Source organism: Orycteropus afer, unplaced genomic scaffold (assembly GCF_000298275.1).
Source record: "Orycteropus afer afer isolate SDZICR_OR568_19922 unplaced genomic scaffold, OryAfe1.0 scaffold00067, whole genome shotgun sequence".
Taxonomy (NCBI): Eukaryota; Metazoa; Chordata; class Mammalia; order Tubulidentata; family Orycteropodidae; genus Orycteropus; species Orycteropus afer.
The window spans coordinates 4,220,709-4,238,447 of NW_006921654.1; the positions used below are offsets into that span (position 1 = coordinate 4,220,709).

Consider the following 17,739-nt stretch of genomic DNA (forward strand, 5'->3'; position numbering starts at 1 on the left):
GCAGGGGCGGGCATATGGTACATACCAATAGGCTTCTGGTATATAGAGGGCAGAGGGGGAGGTGGGTGGCTGGTGTCCCCTCAGAGGTGTTCTGGCTCTGCTGACTTGCCCTCTCTTCTGACTGTGTAGGTATAGACGGGGCACTGCCTGCAGAGCAGGTCCTGCCACTTTGCTGGAGAGGATGCCCCTCTGTCCGTGATGGGCTGTGGGACAAGCAAAGTCCTTCCTGAGCCGCCCAAGGATATTCAGTTGGATCTGGTCAAGAAGGTGGAACCCTTCAGTGGCACCAAGAGTGATGTGTACAAGCACTTCATCACAGAGGTGGACAGTGTTGGCCCTCTCAAAGCTGGGTCCCCGGCAGCCAGTCAGCATGCACACCCCTGTCCTGGTGCCCCCACTGCCGGCCACACAGAGCCTTCCTCAGAACTACCACGTAGGCCTAAAGTGGCCAAGTACAGGGCCAAGTTTGACCCGCGTGTAACGGCCAAGTATGACATCAAGGCCTTAATTGGCCGAGGCAGCTTCAGTCGGGTGGTACGCGTGGAGCATCGGGCAACCCGGCAGCCATACGCCATCAAGATGATTGAAACCAAGTACCGGGAAGGGCGGGAGGTATGTGAGTCAGAGCTGCGTGTACTGCGGCGGGTGCGTCATGCTAACATCATCCAGTTGGTGGAGGTGTTTGAGACACAGGAGCGTGTGTACATGGTGATGGAGCTGGCCACTGGTGGCGAGCTCTTTGACCGCATCATTGCCAAGGGTTCCTTCACTGAGCGTGATGCCACACGGGTACTGCAGATGGTGCTAGATGGCGTCCGGTATCTGCATGCACTGGGCATCACACACCGAGACCTCAAGCCTGAGAATCTGCTCTACTATCACCCGGGCACAGACTCCAAGATCATTATCACTGACTTTGGCCTGGCCAGTGCCCGCAAGAAGGGTGATGACTGCCTGATGAAGACTACCTGCGGCACACCGGAGTATATTGCTCCTGAGGTCCTAGTCCGTAAGCCCTACACCAACTCAGTAGACATGTGGGCACTGGGCGTCATTGCCTACATCCTGCTTAGTGGCACGATGCCATTTGAGGATGACAACCGCACCCGGCTGTACCGGCAGATCCTCAGGGGCAAGTACAGTTACTCGGGGGAGGTGAGTCTGTCCTGCCCCAGTCCTGGAAATGTAGGGGAGGCTCCTAGGTGGGGGATGTATCCCACAGTTCTCAGTCAAAGGGACATGCTCTATGGACCATGCTGGAGGGCCAGGTAGGTGATATAAGAATGTCCTAGCAGAGATACCATCTGTTTCTGGGGAGGGCATCTGGCTGTGAAGTGAGTGCTGGCTGAGGTGATGCTGGGTCCTGTTCTAATCGTGTCTATCCTCAACCTCTGTATAGGAAAGTGATGAGATGACGGGGCTGTATGTCAGGAATAGTAGAGGCCTGTGCTTCTCAGATCACGTGGGGATTGTGTTAAAATGCAGCTTCCGAGTCACTAGGGCTGACTGGGGCCTGAGATTCTGCTTCTTTAACAAACACCTAGGTGATGTGGATGCCACTGTCCTGCAAACCTCACTTGGAGGAGCAAGGGTTTAGGCAAGTGTCATAAAAATGGGCTGTGTGATCAGAGCCTTGGAGAAAGTGAGACTTGAGCTTTGGAGGATGGCTGAGAGCTGTCCAACTGTAAGAAGGGGAATGGCATCTGCTAAGGCACAGGTCTGAGAAAGCAGGAAGCTGGCTTGGGGCAGGGGCCTGAGTGTCAAGTTCGTCTATAGCTAAAGTCAGAGAATCTAGTAGGGACACCTGGGAGTTCAGTTGTTCTTACGTAGGCTCTGGAGAACCATATGAGGTTGTAGCTGCAACTGAAATTTGAAGATCAATCTGTGAGTGCCTAAGGTTGAGAGGATGGTATCCTGGGGCTAGTCGGAACCATGTCTCCCATATTTGTCTTGGGCAATAGGGCCTGGAATGAAGGTCCTGGCTGGAGGATGGGGACAAAAGGGACTAGGGACAAGCTAACTTAAAAGAGACTTACCGGGACTGTCTGGGCTCTTGGCTGGTTGGGGTGGGACAGGGGAGCCATCACCTTTAGGGCCCTGGGAGATTTGGAGCCTTTACCCTTTAGGCACAACTGGCTCACTTTTTCCCAAGCTCTGATCACAACCCATTTTTATGACACTTGCCTAAACCCTTGCTCTTCCAAGTGAGGTCTGCAGGACAGTAGCATTCACATTACCTGGGTGTTTGTTAGAAATGCAGGTTTTCTTTCCTCCTCCTGCCACCTTCAGAGACTGGAAAGATGCATGGTTCCCAACCAAAAGGCTCCTCTACCAGCTTTTCTTGTGATGCTGAAGTGGGGAAAGCTTAGCCAGGGCATGTCAGCCCCAGCGCATATTGGAGGCAGCCAAGCATTGGCTTGGCAGTGCTTCTGCAGGAAAGGAACTCTGGTTGTCCATCCTTTTTAGCTTCCTAAACTCCTGGTGCACCGGCAATGGTAGAGATGTGGTGCCTGGCTGCAGATGAAGGTGGGGGCAGGGCATTCTCTAGCTCTCCTCAAGTTCCTCACGTTTTCTTCCTCACTCCAAATGGATTCAACAGAAATAAATATTGACTGACTGGGAAGCCCAGGCTGTGGTGGGAGTAGTCATGGAGGACATTGTCCTGCTCACAGTCTGGGCCGGATCTGATTGCAGGTCAGAAGACCCAGAATCCACCTCACAGAGGCACTTGTGCCAAGGCTCTGCCTGGCTTGCTGTGCTCTGGGAGCCCAGCCCTTGGAGCTCTGTGTGGTGCCGGGGTACTGAGGATACAGCTGGTTGGAGGGCAGGTTTCCTTAGAGGCACTCACAGACGGAAGACTTTCCAGGAGTCTGTAGGTTTGCCCAAGAGTTTCTCATTCTGGCAGTTGTTGATCTGGCAGTTTGTGTAATTGGTGCCTGTAGAGTCTTGCTAACTGGCTATTGATTATCTGAGGCAGGGAGAATGACAAATGGAGTGAGGAATGGATTCAGGCTTCCCACTCCTCTCTGGTCAAAAGACTGGGTCCCAGGAGCCTTCTTCCCACCCTGCTAGAATCACAGGGCATGAGTCTGGGGGGAAGGGAGGACCACCTAGATTTCAGCACCTACTCCTCTTTACCTGGAGCTGAAAGCATCACAGTCAAATTGCTGGCTGGCCCTGGGAGCACTTGGCTGTTAAAGGAGCTTGACTGACCGTGGGAGCAGATTCCCCCACCCTGTGAAGATGGTTCTGGGTTGGGAGGGCATTGTTTGGGGTGTTTCCTGAGTGAGGGGCCCTCATCAGTAGATATGGCGCTCTGAGCCAGGGACCAGGCATACGTCTTTCTCTTCGGTTGCTGATCCTGCCCATCCCCAAATATATCTGGGGAAAATACAGGGACCTGTTCCTCATGGCCACAGAGCAAGAGATTGCCTGGGGAGAGAGAACTGGAAAGAGGGAATGCCACAGACTGGACCCCTTCATTGGCAGGAACCTGGTGTCGAGCTATGGGCTTGGGCAGTCTAGAGCATAGGCTGCAGGACTCAGGCTGGCTGGGCTGCTGGGCTAGCCTCGCTCCTTAGGGCTGAGCCCTATCCCACCCTCCAGCCATCTGCCTTACACCGTGTGATGGTCGTTTGTTCTTGTGAAGGTCATCTGAGTGAGCAAGGAGACCCTGCCAGAAAACCTGTCTGAGAGCATGCCCTGGTAAGAGGGTGGTGGTCTCAGCTCCTTGTACATATGAGCGACTTCCCCCTTTGTGCTCAGCAGGGTTTGGAAGGGTGTACTTCCTTACCAGAAAGTAAGTCCCATAACACTGGGTGACTTTCTAGGGGTACTGTCTGTTCCCCTTCCTCTTTTCCCTCATGGTGGTATCTTGTGTACACCAAGCCCTGTGCAGTGTGCTTGTTCCCCGAGGGCTCTGTCCGTGCAGCCCCCTGTCAGGGTCAACGGTTTTTCTGTGAACTAGAGTTGAGGGCTTCCTGCAGAGGGTGGTTTATGACAAGATCAGGCACGTTCAGGGTGGTATGGCTATAGATGAGTGTGGGTTTTGAGAATAGGGTGGCTCAGAGAAGGAGATCTTGTTGCCTATGCTCCAAAATATATAAGAGGTTGTTTATTGCTGTGGGAAGTAAAGGGACAGAGGTTGAAGAGACTGGGGACAGGCCTGGTTCTCCTTGGTGGGAGTTGTGTAGTGCTGGGGACTGCTTGGGGAGTTGTGTCAGTTGGGAGGGAGCCCTCTGGGTTCTCGATAGTGAAGGTATGCTGTAGCAAGTATTGGAGGAGATTAGCAAGAGGAAGACTCCTGGGGGCTGTTGGAATAATCCCAGTTTGGGGTGGGGATGCCTGGCCACCTGGAGTGTTTAGGAAAAGCAGGGGTTCAGGAGAGTGGGCTACACAGCGTATTGGGTGAGCTGCACTTGAGGAAGAGAGGGTGAGTGTGCCAGGCTGCCCTCGTGGTCCAGAGAGAACCACATCCCTGAGTGGGCCCAGTGTGAGGGAAGCACACTAGCTTGATCCTCCTTTAGCACCCTGCCCCTCAGTCCACAGCCCAGGCCCCAGGCCCTGCCCCAGCCCCTGTACCACATAGGCATCTGCTCTCTTCACTGTTCAGTAAGCTTTTGCTCCCAGTGTTGCTTTCAGAAATTTTACCAGCTCTAAAAGGTCCAGTTCAAAGGTTTCTTTCTCCACAACAATGCCAACCACTGCTGTCGACCAGTGCTTACTGAGTGCCAGGTTGTTGCTGTGCACCCAGCATCTCTAGTCCCCTAGCAACCCTTCCAGGTAGGTGTAACCCCCAGTTACAGAGGTAGAAACAGGCTAGTAAGGTTAAGGAACTTGTCCATGATCTCCCAGCTAGAAGGTGACAGGTCTGAGATTTGGATCTAGGCCATTTTGGTGTCGAGAGTTCTCGGCCCTTCTTCTAGTCTGCTCTCCTCCACACACAGGCCTCAGCATGTAGTCGAATTGTTTCAGTGCTTTCTCGGTCTACTCTCTGTGGCCCATCCTTCTTCCCTGGCCTGGAAGATCCTTGAGGACAGTGTGTGCATAGCTGTATAAGCTCTTTGTGGTTGGGTCCGAGACTTGGTGCACAGCAGATATTTGTTGGGTTAAACTAGACTATTTACATGTGTTGACTGTGGGGAAGGTTTTGTCTGGCTTTTCCTGAGGGAGGCATCAGTGGTGGTTGGTGCCTGTTGGAAGGGGACCCAAAAGCGATTGCTGGCAGACGGAGGCCCAGGCCAACTGGGAGTGCTCTCTTGTAGCGGCTGGCTTCCAGACAGTAGGGACCTGCTGGTGATAGATTTAGCAAGCTGCTGGCTAGACTTGCATGGGGACACAGGCAAGAAAGCGGTTTGAAGGCCCCCGGGGTAGATGTGCACATTACTTCTTAGAGGCAAATGCAGGAATCTAGGAAGATGAGGTAGTCCTGAGAGGGAGGAGCCTGTAACAGGCCCTGACGAGGGGAGAAATCGGAATTTTGCTCGAGGACTAAAAGCACTGGAATGGAAAGGGCCACGCTGGGGTCACATTGGAAGTGATGGGGAGATGGGCGTCAGTCAGGTGTGAAGAGGGCCTTTGTGATCAGGAGAGCCACCTGGGGAGAGTGAGCTTTTTTGGAGGCCTCAGGAGGGCTGGGGGTGCTGTTTCTAAGTGAGTAACAAGGAACGTGAGTCATTACCAGTGGAGTGTACCCAAGACCATGTATAGGTTTGGCAAGCAGTGGTCCTATAAGTGTATTTGTATGATCTTTAAGAATTCCCAGGTGTATAGTAGAGCTGACAAGGGACAAGGTTGTAGTCACTTCTTGGTCACAGCCAGCTACCCAGAGTGACCGAGTAGTTGAACCTGTGGGCTTGGGACCATAGTTGCAGGGGACATCAAGCTCAATTGGTATAACATACTACACAAAACATTGTTCCACCTCTTACTTTGGCAAGTAGCGACTGGGATCTTAAAAGCTTGCAAGCAGCCATCTAGATGCAACGATGGGTCTCTTCCTCATCCAGAGCAAAGAAGAATAAAGAAAACAAAGATGCATGGAAACGATTAGTCCTGGCGACTGGTACACCATGTGATCCACAGCCTGTACAACTATGAGACCAGAAGAGCTAGCTGGTGTCCGGCTACCACTGTCAACCACTTGGAGGGGGATCTGTGTAGGAGATCCTGTATAGAGAGGGAGAACAATGTGGAACAAAACTCAAAATCATTGGTGGGGGGTGGTCGAAAGGGGGACCAGGTTTGCTGGTCTCATAGAGCCTGGTGGAACCACTGAGACTACAGCCCTTAGCTGCCCTTCAGGTCTAGAATTGAACCCACACCTGTGGCTTCCAGCCAAACAAAAGACAGGCATATGAGTAGAACATTTACCTGAGGTAGATACACTCCTTGGAGAGAACAATCATGGGAGAAAGAAGGGCTGTCTATGCACAGGGAGACAGCTCAGGGGGCAGGAGTGCATGGAGGGATGGACACAGGGAAGAGGTAACTATCGGGAGGAAGTAGGAGGGGAGCTGTTGCATTTGGGATAAATTGTAGTCAATGCCATGGACAAAGTATATGTGAACTGTTGTATGGAAAGTGAATTTGCTCTGCACATTTTCACCCAAATCACACACACACACAAAATGCAGAAACCCTTAGGCTGAGAGCCTCTGACAGGTTACGGAGAGGTGACTAGTTTGGTCCACTGGGTATGGGAAGTGGGCTCTCATTGGTCACTGTAGTTGGATACCTCTTGGAAGAAGGCAGGGTGATTCCCTGGACAGTGCTCAGGAGTCTTTTTTTGGGAGGCCATGTGGCAGCAGAAGGCAGGTTCTAAGTGGTGAGGAGCAGCCCCCTGATGTGCCACTTCTGGGCAGCCACCTGGCTCCCAGGAGGCCTGTCCTCTGGGCATCCCTCTGCCAGTGCTCCCAGGTTATGCACTTCCCGGGTAGCAGTACCCTCCTCTGGTGTGACAGAAACAGGTGCCTGTCCAGCCACATTGCTGCATTTAGTCATTCCTGCAAAAGCGCTTTGCTCTGACCACCTACGATACCTTGTTAACCATGGTCAGAGCTGCCTTTCATCATTGCTGTGTCCCACCCCCAGGCCATCTGCTGAACTCTCTTGAACAAAGGGGGTGCATCACAGATTGTGTTCAGAGCAGGCTTTCACTGCCCTTTCATGGACTCTGCCACTTTAAGTCTCTCTTGTCCCTCTGAGAGCTGCCGGGGCTACGGTCTCACCCACATTGACCTCTTTAGATCTGCTGATGGTTTCCCACATAACATCACCTCCTGCTTCTGAGCTGGAAGCAGACTTGCAGTTGGACAGGATGGTTGAAAATGACCTTGTCCAACCATCCCTCACCAACTGTGCCTGTCCAGTCGGTTTTCCCATGATATGAAGTCACACTGTCTGTCTGTCTCCCTGTGGAAGAATGGTGCCCAGAACTGTGCTCCACCCCAGCGCGGCCCTGCTGGCTTGGAGCAGAAGCCCACGTCACCTTCATCTCTTCTGTCACTCTGTCATCCATGTTAACCAAGTAGCTTCCCTGAGCTGAGTCTGCTCAGGATTCCAGGGACACAGACTTTGAGGGACAGAGGCCACAGTTGTGTGTAAGATGCTAATAGTCCTTGAGGCTACAAACTCCCTCAGAAATTAGAATGGAAGGAAGTTGTTGGTTTTTTTTCTTTTGAAAAACCAGGTTGGGCCCTGCAGACTGCCTGACCACAGCAGAACCCATGAGGGGAGAAAGAAGAGAGACCACTTTGCTACAGGCTCCTACATCCAGGGCTTTGTTAAAAGCAGACATTACTTGGTTTCTGGTACAAGCTGTTGACGTCCTCCTGATTCCAAATCGCGCAAGAAGCACCCTTCTTGAGTCTGAGTGGCCCTGTCTCCCTCCTGTCCCTCTTCTTCACTCTGTGGACCTTGGCCAGGCACAGGTGGGGGTGCAAGCTTTCATTTTATTATTCGTTTGAGTTTCAGAATGCAGCTTTACTAACCTTCAAGTTGTCACACCTTTTTCTCATTTTATTTTTATCTTCATTTTTCTGCCTCTTTTTAAACTCTGTTCTCTTCCTTCTTTTTTTTCCCTCCAGGCTCTCACCCCCTACGGCCTTCTCTTTTCTGCTGCCTGTCCCCCACCCTCCCCCTGCCAGGTCCCAGGGTGGTGGATTTTCTGGTCTGGAAGCCCGGGCACCTGGATGGTGAGTGTCTTGACCAGAGGAGGGGATGCTCGCCCCACTACAGAGTCTAGTTCTGCTGAGTTTTTTTCTTTTTTTTTTTTTAAACTTTTCCTCGTGGGCAGCGTCAAAGTGTGGTACTCTTCTTGTCATACTAATAGTTGTGCTCTCCTAAGTAAACCTGAAGCTCCATTTCCCAGAATTTCCTCCATGCCCTTTTCTCTGCTTTCATTCAGGCCCACGTAAGTGCCGGAAGGAGGCTTTTGAGGATGGGAGTATGGGTCTGAAAATACATCTTGAGACAAAGCTGGGGGAAGAAGTGAGTCACGGTGGCAAAGCTCAGGTTTCTTTCCTCCCTTTCTTCCCCAGCATCTCTTTGGTGGGGCCACTTCTCTGCCAGGGCACCTTGCCCACAGTCGTCATGGGCTGGATAAAGACCATAGAACTCAAGAGGGAGAGTGGCCTTATGTCCTACGTGGTATTCTGTTCGTCTCATGCAGCCACATGAGGAAGAAAGAGAGGCATCTTAGAATCCATGGCTTTTAGAAACTTTTAGGAAGGGATTCAGAACTCAGGGCCTTCAGCCTCTTCATGTTCAAAGTGAGGAGGCTGTGGCTTCTGGAAGGTCACAGGTTGGTGACATCACAGGTAGAACTAGAGTACAGGTCTCTGGTTTTATTATCTGGCACGTTAATCTGTCACTCAGACTGCCACCTAGAAGAGACTCTAGCCCCTTCTCTCCTGGCCTCATGGGGGAGTCATCAGGCCCTCCACAGGGTCTGAGGCAAGCCCTGGGAGCTGGGTTTGCTACTGGAAGCTTCCAGGAGCTGGCTCTGTTCTTTGCCTCCTTAGCCCCTGGGTTTAAGGCGAGGTTACTGGTAGTGGCTTGGGTAATGTTCTTGCTGGGCCCTTGAAATATTAGCACTGGGAGACCTGATTGTGTGGAGGCAAGCCATGGGCTGACATCTTGTCTTTTTGTCTTTTGTGGAACCTTGTGCTCATGTTAGCCCAGAAGCAGATGGAAGCCTCTGGGAGACTGACCAAATGGTACCTGAGGCCCACGTGTGTCCCTGGTCTGGTCCCAAGTACACTGAGGCAAGAGGTCTGTCCTTCAACTAGAGCCAGCACTGTCAGAGGGGAGGAACTGAAGAGTGTTTTTTTCACGCCCAGAATGCTTCCCACTCACTAGCCATAGGCTGATAAATGCACTCATGTGGCTCCAGGGGCCCAAGCATGTTGGAGATGCAGGTGGGTGGGTCTGCAGATATGGAATACTTTCCTAGGAGGTACTGAACTGGACTTGAGGTGCGAAGCATGGCCCTGGGTGAATGCAGGAAGCTTTCTCTTGGAAGCCTCGGCAGAGTTCCAGGGGCCACCATTCTGGGGGTCAACCTAAGTCCTTGCCCTTCTGTTAGTGGGCTGGATGAGGACCTTTCAGGTCGTACCACCTTCCTACCACATCTCCCTCTGCATGCTTTCCAGTTCACCAGGTTGAGTGCCATTGGGATAGCCTGATTCTCAGGCTAGGATGGCTTGGGTCACAATCAACAACAGCCTAGCTGCTCTTCAAGGATAAGGAGAGCTGGGGCTGCCTGTGAGGGCTGGGCTGGTCCTCAGACAAATGAGTCCATCAGCATTCTGCACACGCCACATGTCCACGGTAATTGGAGAGGCAGAGAGTCTGGGGGAGCGGGAGGGGCAGATCCATCTGGCTCACTTTGGCACTAACCACCTGGCCGTTCAGTGAGCAGCAGGGGTCGATGTCTGGTGTGAGCCTGTGCCATTCTGGAGATGGAGATGCTTAAGCCCACAGGGTGGGCCTTGTGAGAGGCCCATTCAAGACTGCACCTCTCCAGGGGTGCTGCTGGCTTGGCACTGTGGGTGGCCTTGGTTTGGCAGATGTGGATGTGAGTGGGGGAATCTCTGATCCATTGTGTTCAGGCTCCTAGCTTCATCACCATTTACTCTGTTCTCTGCAGAGAGGATTCCCCTTTTGTGTCTTGACTGCACCAAGAGGCGGGGGCCAAATCTTGGTCCCCACCCTGTTTGCACTAGCCTAGGCTGCCAACCCTGACTTGTGCTACCAACAGGCTAAGCTGAGCTGCAGTGTGTTCCCTGGTGATCTTGCCTTTTCTTAGTGATCATGGAAAGCCAGGCAGGATAGCGTGAGTGTGCTCAGTACCCAAACTGTTCAGCTCTAGGTTTGCTTTGTCCATTACGGCCCCAGCTGGGCCTGGTTCCTTCTGAATCTCAAGTGAGTGATGTGCATGGGAGTGAGCGTCTAGGATCTGCACTGGCTGGCCCCCCTCAGTGGCTCCTTTTGTTTTGGTGACAACAGCAAGCCATGGAGCTTTCTAGAGTTGTGAGCCAAAAGCTGTGGTGGCAGCTTTCTGGTCCAGTCACTCTGCATGGTGGCATGGATACCAAGCCCTGAACTATACAGGCTCTCAAGGAATACGGACCAGGCTGGTGTGCATGTGTGTGGTGGTGGAGTGGCTGTCACTCCTTAGTTCTCCTCACAATTCTTGTACTGCAACATGTTCAGGGGCCCCTGTGGCTGCTTTCTTCGTAAGGGCCAATGACTCTCCAGCACTTCTGTGTGCTGGCCCATGGGTATAAGGTAGCTGTTTGGAAAAGTGTTTTCCCTGTCACTTTCTTCTAGTACAGCTTGAGGATGGTACCTGCAAATAAGCCCACCCCTTCCTTAGGAGTCCTGATAGGCTTTCCCTGCCCCACCCCTGTTGGAGGTCAGGGGAGCCAGCACTGTAATATCTGTTACCATGGGCATGCTGGCTTCCCCAAATGTGAGCTCTTAGCGATTTTCCCAAGCCTCCTGCCAGGTGTCCCCCAAGGTGAAGGGTAACATGGGCAGAGCAGGTTGACCCTACTCAGCAGGAAAGTAACAGTATCCCTGGCATCCTAGCTGAGCCATATGCAGCAAGCTCAAGGAGAGTCTGAGCTGCCCACCCTCAGGGAACACTAGAGCCCTTGCCAGAGCTCTCCCTGGAGGCACAGGTCAGAGGAGGGCTGTGAGTGCCCTCCTCCAGCAGAGGGGCTTGTGGGCCCAAAGGCTCTGGGCCATGCTGGCTGAGCCCTGTGGCCTGGAAGCAGCTCCAAGAGAGGGCACCCCCCGGGAGGCAGCCTTGGGTTATGGTTTGTTTACTCACTGAACCTTTATCTGCTAAGTCTCTGTGTGCCTAGTGCTGTGGCAGGCACGGGGCCCATCCAGCTCAGCACAGTCTCTCGGGGACAATAAACTTCAAATTACGGTCCTGAGGTTACACCTGGACTAATTGTACACTCTGGTTGCTAAGAGGGAGTCTGAGGAAGCATCCTTTACCTTGAGACCGTAAGAACGTAAGCAAAGATAAGCCACGCAAGCTGAGGCCCAGATGGACCTGATGGACTCTGTGTAGTTGAGATGAGGCGGCCCTGGGCACATGCCATTGGGCAGGCTTTGTGCAGTTCCTCCCTGGGGGTAGAATGTATAGAATGAGGCTGGTGTAGTGCACTGTTAGGGCGCCCCTGTGTGGCTTAGAGAAGTCATACAGGCTGGAGAGGGCTTTGCAGGAAAGATCGTGCCTGGCCCCAGAAGCCCCTACCTTCTCAGCTGAGAAATCTCATTCCCTTGAATGATTTGCTTTTCTCCTCGTGGCTGGGAGGCTGAGGCTGATGCAGATAGTACAGTGCCAATGCCAACCCCTGCCACCACCTCATCAGTTGATGGCAAACCCTTTCTTCAAGAACTAGGAAGTTCCTCTCTAAGTGGCCTGCTGTGGGCATTCAGGAATCGAAACTTAAGTCAAAACATGGTGGGAGGGTTTGGGTCACTCTCTTTAAATTCCCCTGAGTTAGGGTGGTCCTGGGAATAATGCTTGAGTGGGGGCCTTGGCAGAGGCCACGTTCCTGAGCCAGGCTTAGGGTCCAGGACATCCTAGAAGCTTGCTCTCTGGGAAATGAGATGGGTCTTTTTCTTCCTGTCAGAGAGGTAGACTCCTTATCACCCAGACAGCAGCCCCTGTCCTGCAGCCTAGGTCACTTTTGGGTGGGAGAGGGGGACCAAGAATGTTCTACACGGGAGGAGTGAGGTAGTACCTCTCTGTTGGGGGTGAGTGCAGGGATGCTGGCCAGTCTGAGTACTGTGGTGGTGGCTTCATTGGGATGGGGAGGCAGTGTTGACTGCCCTCTTTCTGATGCTTGCCCTTGACCTCTAGCCCTGGCCCAGCGTCTCCAACCTGGCCAAAGACTTCATTGATCGCCTGCTGACTGTGGACCCTGGCGCCCGTATGACTGCACTGCAGGCCCTGAGGCACCCGTGGGTAGTGAGCATGGCAGCCTCGTCATCCATGAAGAACCTGCACCGCTCTATCTCCCAGAACCTCCTCAAACGTGCCTCCTCACGCTGTCAGAGCACCAAATCTGCCCAGTCCACGCGTTCCAGCCGCTCTACGCGCTCTAACAAGTCACGCCGGGTGCGGGAGCGTGAGCTGCGGGAGCTAAACTTACGCTACCAGCAGCAGTACAATGGCTGAGCCACTGGGCTGTGGTGCAGACATGGATTTTCCCGGCCTGGTCCCGGCACTGCTGTGCTGTCTGGGCCTGACAACCTCTCTGGATGGGTCTTTATGGCCAGGGGTAGGTGGAAAGTGACCCCAGCCCCCTGTCTGTGCATTCAGCGGCCTCTGTCTTCATCTTGTGCCTGGGCCTGAGAATACAGAGTAGAGGTGGCCTGGGGGGACTGTGTGTCCTTGAACTGGGAACCAGGCCTGGCACCGATTCCCCTTTTCATGGGCAAATGCCCTGATTACAAGTTGGGGAAAGACCTGGGCTTCCCACTCTCTCATTCCTTGGCTGTCCCCAGATCAAAGGGGTATGGAGTTCTGGGGAGAGGGTGTCTGTAGCCCCAGGACTCTTTGGGACAGTTACTTCTGGATCAACCCTCCTTCCACAGGGCCTTCCTCCCTGGCCCCCTTCATTTTGTGGCATCCTGATCATCCAGATTATGCGCCAGTGGGAGGCCTGGCTAGGTTTAAACAACACCCTGCCTCCCAGGCAAGATCTGCCTGACTTCATAGGGCCTCCAGGCACCCTCCTGGCCCTGGGACTGGCGAGGGGCTCTGGTGGTAGGCCATGGCATGGGCCTTGGCCTTTTGGGACTGTGTGACCATACTGGTGGCTGGTGGTAGGCTTGCCCCAGACTTAGTCCTTTCTGATGATGAGAGGATTTCTGCTCCTCTCCAGCCCACCGTTTTCAGTGCCTTTGCAGAGCCCATTGTCACCTCCCTCTCCCCCTTGCATACCTGTTGTCTTCCCCAGGTGTCTCCTTCCCAACTGTGGAGGGTTAAAGGGAGCCCCACTGCTGCTACATGGGGGTAGGGGCACCTGGGCTAAGGCAGAGGGTAGGGGCTTCTAGGGGAACCCTCATCTGGATTTCACTGTCAGCCTGCTTGCTGTACCTTCCTCAGTAGCTGCATGAAGGCGCCATCTAGTGTTGGAATGGGTATGGGCAGCCTGGGAGTGACCACCTTGGACACCCATTGTCCTGCAAGGGGAAGGAGGAAGGGAAGAGCTGCTGCATGGGTGAGGGTCCCTGGGCTGCTTGGTCCACCCTTTTTTCTGAGCTTCTGTGCAGCTCTCCCTGGAACTTAGCCATACTGTGTGACTTGCCTCTGGACCCTGAGTGCCTAGGGGCACTGACCTTCTCACAGCTGGCCTTGCCTGCACAAATCTGTCCCCATTTCCTTTCACAGCATTAACCTTCCAGTCTGGGTCCCACTGAGCCTCAGCCTGAGGTGGCCCCTGCAGGTCGTAAGTGGGGCTGGGTGGCTGCTTTTCCAGAGGTCTGAGCCAGAACTATCCCCATACCCTCTTCCCTCACAGCTGCTTCTGGGGGGTGGGAAGGGTCAGGGCCCCTGCCAGCAGGTAGGGTTTGGCCCCTTCTCAGCTCCTGCCGGTGGGCAGCCTTGGGCTAGACTCTCCTTTTCTGTGTGTGCCCCCTCCAGTGGGAAACCAAACCAGAGATCAACCACTCGATGCCTTACATAACCCCTCCCTCTGTCCACCAGTGCCTCAGGGCGGGAGGCAGTGGAAAGCCTGAACCCTATGTCTGCCCCCCGCCAAGGTGCCTCTGGGGACCTGAAGCCCTGGCAGTTTATTCCCTCTTGGGCCAAGTTAGGCCTGGTCCTGAGGGTAGGACAGAGGCATCTGGAGACTTGGGCCTTCGATAGGTCCCCCACCTGGGCCTTCATGCCATAGACCATGGATGGAGAACGTGCACTTATTTATTGTGTGTACTCATTCTGTAAATGTAGCCTCTGTATTCAGTAAACAGGCTGCCTTCCTCAGGGAAGGTTGCCCCTTGGTTCCACGAGTCCTGGCTCCTTGCTGTAGGACAAGGGGTGGAGGCACTAGAGTGGGCATGGCCACCCTAGGAAGATTCTGACTCCTTAGTACCTGCTGTGCCAGAAGAGAAAGTCCAAGTGGGGACTGGGACCCCATCGCTACCCCCCAAGGGCCTCTCCTTCCCCGAGCCAGGAAGGCAGGAATACACAGAAAGGAGCCTGGAGTCTTTATTGGATTGAGAGAGGCGGGGGGCTTGTGGGGGACTCAGTTGTAGGCTATGACCTGGTTGATCCACGTGCTGAACTTGCTAACCCGTGTGTACATGGCAGGTGTGCGCACATTGCAGTCAGAGGTGCCCCAGGAGACAATGCCAATGAGCACCCAGGCATTCCCCTTTTGGCAGACAAGGGGGCCTCCAGAGTCACCCTGTGAGGAAGAGAAGGGGGAAGGTCAGTGTGAGAGGGTCCCATGGGACTGCGTGGAGGATGGGAGGCCAGTGCTTACCTGGCACGAGGATGAACCAGAACCACCCGCACAGATCATGGCATCAGTGATACGTGAGCCCCAGTACTGCTGGCACTGACTCACAGTGACCAGGGGCAGAGCCACCTGCTGTAGACGTGCTGGTGTCACATTGCCTGTGGGTCAGGAGGGGGGTGGTCAGGCTAGCCCAGGATGGCCTCCTGTCCCCACCCTAATCCTCCCACCCAGCTCTTTGGCCCTCATTCCTACCCACACCACTGATGCGGCCCCAGCCAGTGGTGACACACGTGAGGCCTGCAGGCAACACCTCCGTTGGGGTAGCCAAGCAAACTGGTGAGATGCGTGTGGTGTACTGGGCTGGTGAGGCAAGCTTCAGGAGTGTCAGGTCGTTGTTCATGGTGCTGGGGTTCCAGCTAGGGTGTGTGATGGCCTGTGGGCCAGAAAGGGACCATGTAGGGCAGAAGCGGCACAGGTACCCAGGGTTGGTAAGTACTGAGGGGGCTAGGACAGGGCATGCCTAAATTCCTGGTTCCTAAAGCCCACCCACCTGCACCACCCACCTCCCTTCCCACCTCTGTCACCTAGTATACTCACCCGAGAGATAGACAGAACCTGTATGGGCTCAGCGTTGGATGATCGGTCATATTCTCCCAGTACGACAAAATGGCGGCCAGGGCTACAGAGAGAGTAGGGCTCAGGCAACTGGAGCGAAGGGTGTGGAGGGGAAGTGGGGCAGGGCAGGTGGAATGAAAGTGCTTACCTGACGTTGCAATGGGCAGCAGTGACCACCCACGACTGGCTGATGAGGGACCCACCGCAGAAGTGGAAGCCGCTGCTGTCCTGGAGTCAAGGGTCAGAGGTGGGCGGGCTTAGGCTGTGCCTAGGCATGAAGCCCCCAGGACCCTGCCTCACCCCCAGAACACCTAATACCTGCAAAGACACCTGCCAGGGCCAGGAGCCAGGCACTGCGTTCTCCCCGTTGACAATCCTCTGGCTGAAGCTCAGTGCTGGCTTGATGGCGGGAACACCACAGCCTAGCCATTGGGTTGATGAGGACCAGCTTCCCATGCCTCAGCCCACCCCCACCCCAGGGTGCTCCCAGGATCTGCACCCCAGAGGGGCCAAAATGAAGAGGGTTCTTCGTTGCCTCTTCTCACCTTGAAGCCCCACAGTTGCCTTGGTTATTGCCATCCAACCAGCCCCCAAGTCCTGCCCTCTCACATCTCTCCAGCCCGCTCCACTGCGTCCAGCTCCACCTCTGTCCTTCCACCCAGGCCACATTTCTCCCAAACCTCTGGGATAGTCTCCATTTTGGCCTCCCTGCCCCCTCCAGGTCTCAACAATCTGTATTCCTGTAGCCCAAGGACGCTTCCTACACCACATTGAACCTCCACAACAGCTTCCTTAACCTTCCCTAGCACCCAGGTCCCCAGGCCTGACCCACGTGGCAGTCTATCCCTTGCTCCCTCCCAGCCCTGCAGGCCTGTGCCTGCCTCCCTGCCCTGGCACCTCCTTTTTCCTTTGCCTGGAATTTTCCTGCCTACTCTGCCCATCTGCTTCCTCCCAGCCATCCTGGCTATTTCCTGGGTCTGTGTTGGGACCTGGTTGCCCCTGCTCAGTGGGGGCTAGTCAGACCCACTTACCCCAGGAGATGCCTAGGAAGACCAGGCTGAGGGTCAGTCTGAGCAGCAGCATTGTGGCAGGTGTGAGGTCAAGACCTGGGCCTGGCTATTTATGAGACTCCTTGTCCTTGGCCTGAGGCTAGGCCAGGTGTGTGGGCTCAACTCCTTCCCATGTTACAGTCAGAAGGGTCTCTTTAGGTCAAGGTCTCCCAAATCAGGCACCCCAGGAGGCCTGCACTTATCAGACGGAACCCAGGTGTGAGGCTCTCGCCCACACCCCCCAAGGCCTAACCTCTGATTGGCTCCCGGCACCACTTTACATACCAAGTGTTGATTACTAGGTACCAAGAGCAGATGGCTGAATTAGGTCTTAGTGGCAACCTCATGCACTGGGCTCAGGAAGAGGTCTCCTAGGACCATTAGGGGCCCCAGGCACTCAGAGAAAGCTGAAAGCTGTTCAGTATCTAGGCATGTTCCTGACTGGTGGAGGGAGTGTCCATCTTTACTGTGGAAGGCCAGGGCCATGTAGCCAGGACGGAGGTTCTGGTTGCCAGTCCTAAGAAATCTCGCTGCAAATTATTACTCCCACCAGCACATGGTGGGGTTTGGCCCAGAGTTTAATCTGTTGGACGCGCAAATCCATACTCGTAATGATGGGATGATGCTTGCGAGGGGCCTGGCATATAGAAGGGCTAGGTGTGACACCCTCAGTGATGGGCAGATTCACTGAAGTTGCAGCTGAAAGAGCAGCCATCAGACCTGTGACAGCTTGGAGCTCCAGTGAGCAAGCCCCTAGCTTCTAAAGCCTATCTGTTATTGAGGTCCAGGCTGAGCTTGAGCAAGAGAAGACACTCCTGTGTGGGAAGTTGCAATGGGTGAGTTGTCCGGCCCCTCTCCAGGAGCGTGAGGGCTTTGATTGATTCAGAACACATCAGCCAAAAAAATAAGATGACAATAGAGATGGATGAACAGATGTGATAAATAGAACAAAATACTGTGTAAAATTTACAGTAGATACATGACTATCGGTGTACACTTCTTTAAATTTTTCTGTTCATGTTTAAAATGTTTCATAAAGTGTTGGGGGGAGGAGGCATAAGCAGGGGCCCAGGAATGTCCAG

The 17,739-nt window shown here is 54.0% G+C and overlaps 2 protein-coding genes across 2 annotated transcripts; one reads left to right on the forward strand and one right to left on the reverse strand.

Moving 5' to 3' along the window:
- Window positions 1-198: 198 nt before the first annotated feature.
- Window positions 199-12,703, forward strand: PSKH1 (protein serine kinase H1). Its single transcript, XM_007940272.1, has 2 exons — window positions 199-1,155; window positions 12,386-12,703. The coding sequence occupies exons 1-2, from the start codon at window positions 199-201 to the stop codon at window positions 12,701-12,703; spliced, it is 1,275 nt and encodes a 424-aa protein (XP_007938463.1).
- Window positions 12,704-14,777: 2,074 nt separating this feature from the next.
- Window positions 14,778-16,700, reverse strand: CTRL (chymotrypsin like). Its single transcript, XM_007940273.2, has 7 exons — window positions 16,640-16,700; window positions 15,927-16,030; window positions 15,757-15,836; window positions 15,591-15,672; window positions 15,246-15,426; window positions 15,018-15,151; window positions 14,778-14,939 (listed from the first exon to the last, which is right to left on the reverse strand). Exons 1-7 carry the CDS (start codon window positions 16,689-16,691, stop codon window positions 14,778-14,780), a joined length of 795 nt encoding a protein of 264 aa, XP_007938464.1. The 5' UTR covers window positions 16,692-16,700.
- Between the last annotated feature and the right edge of the window lie 1,039 nt (window positions 16,701-17,739).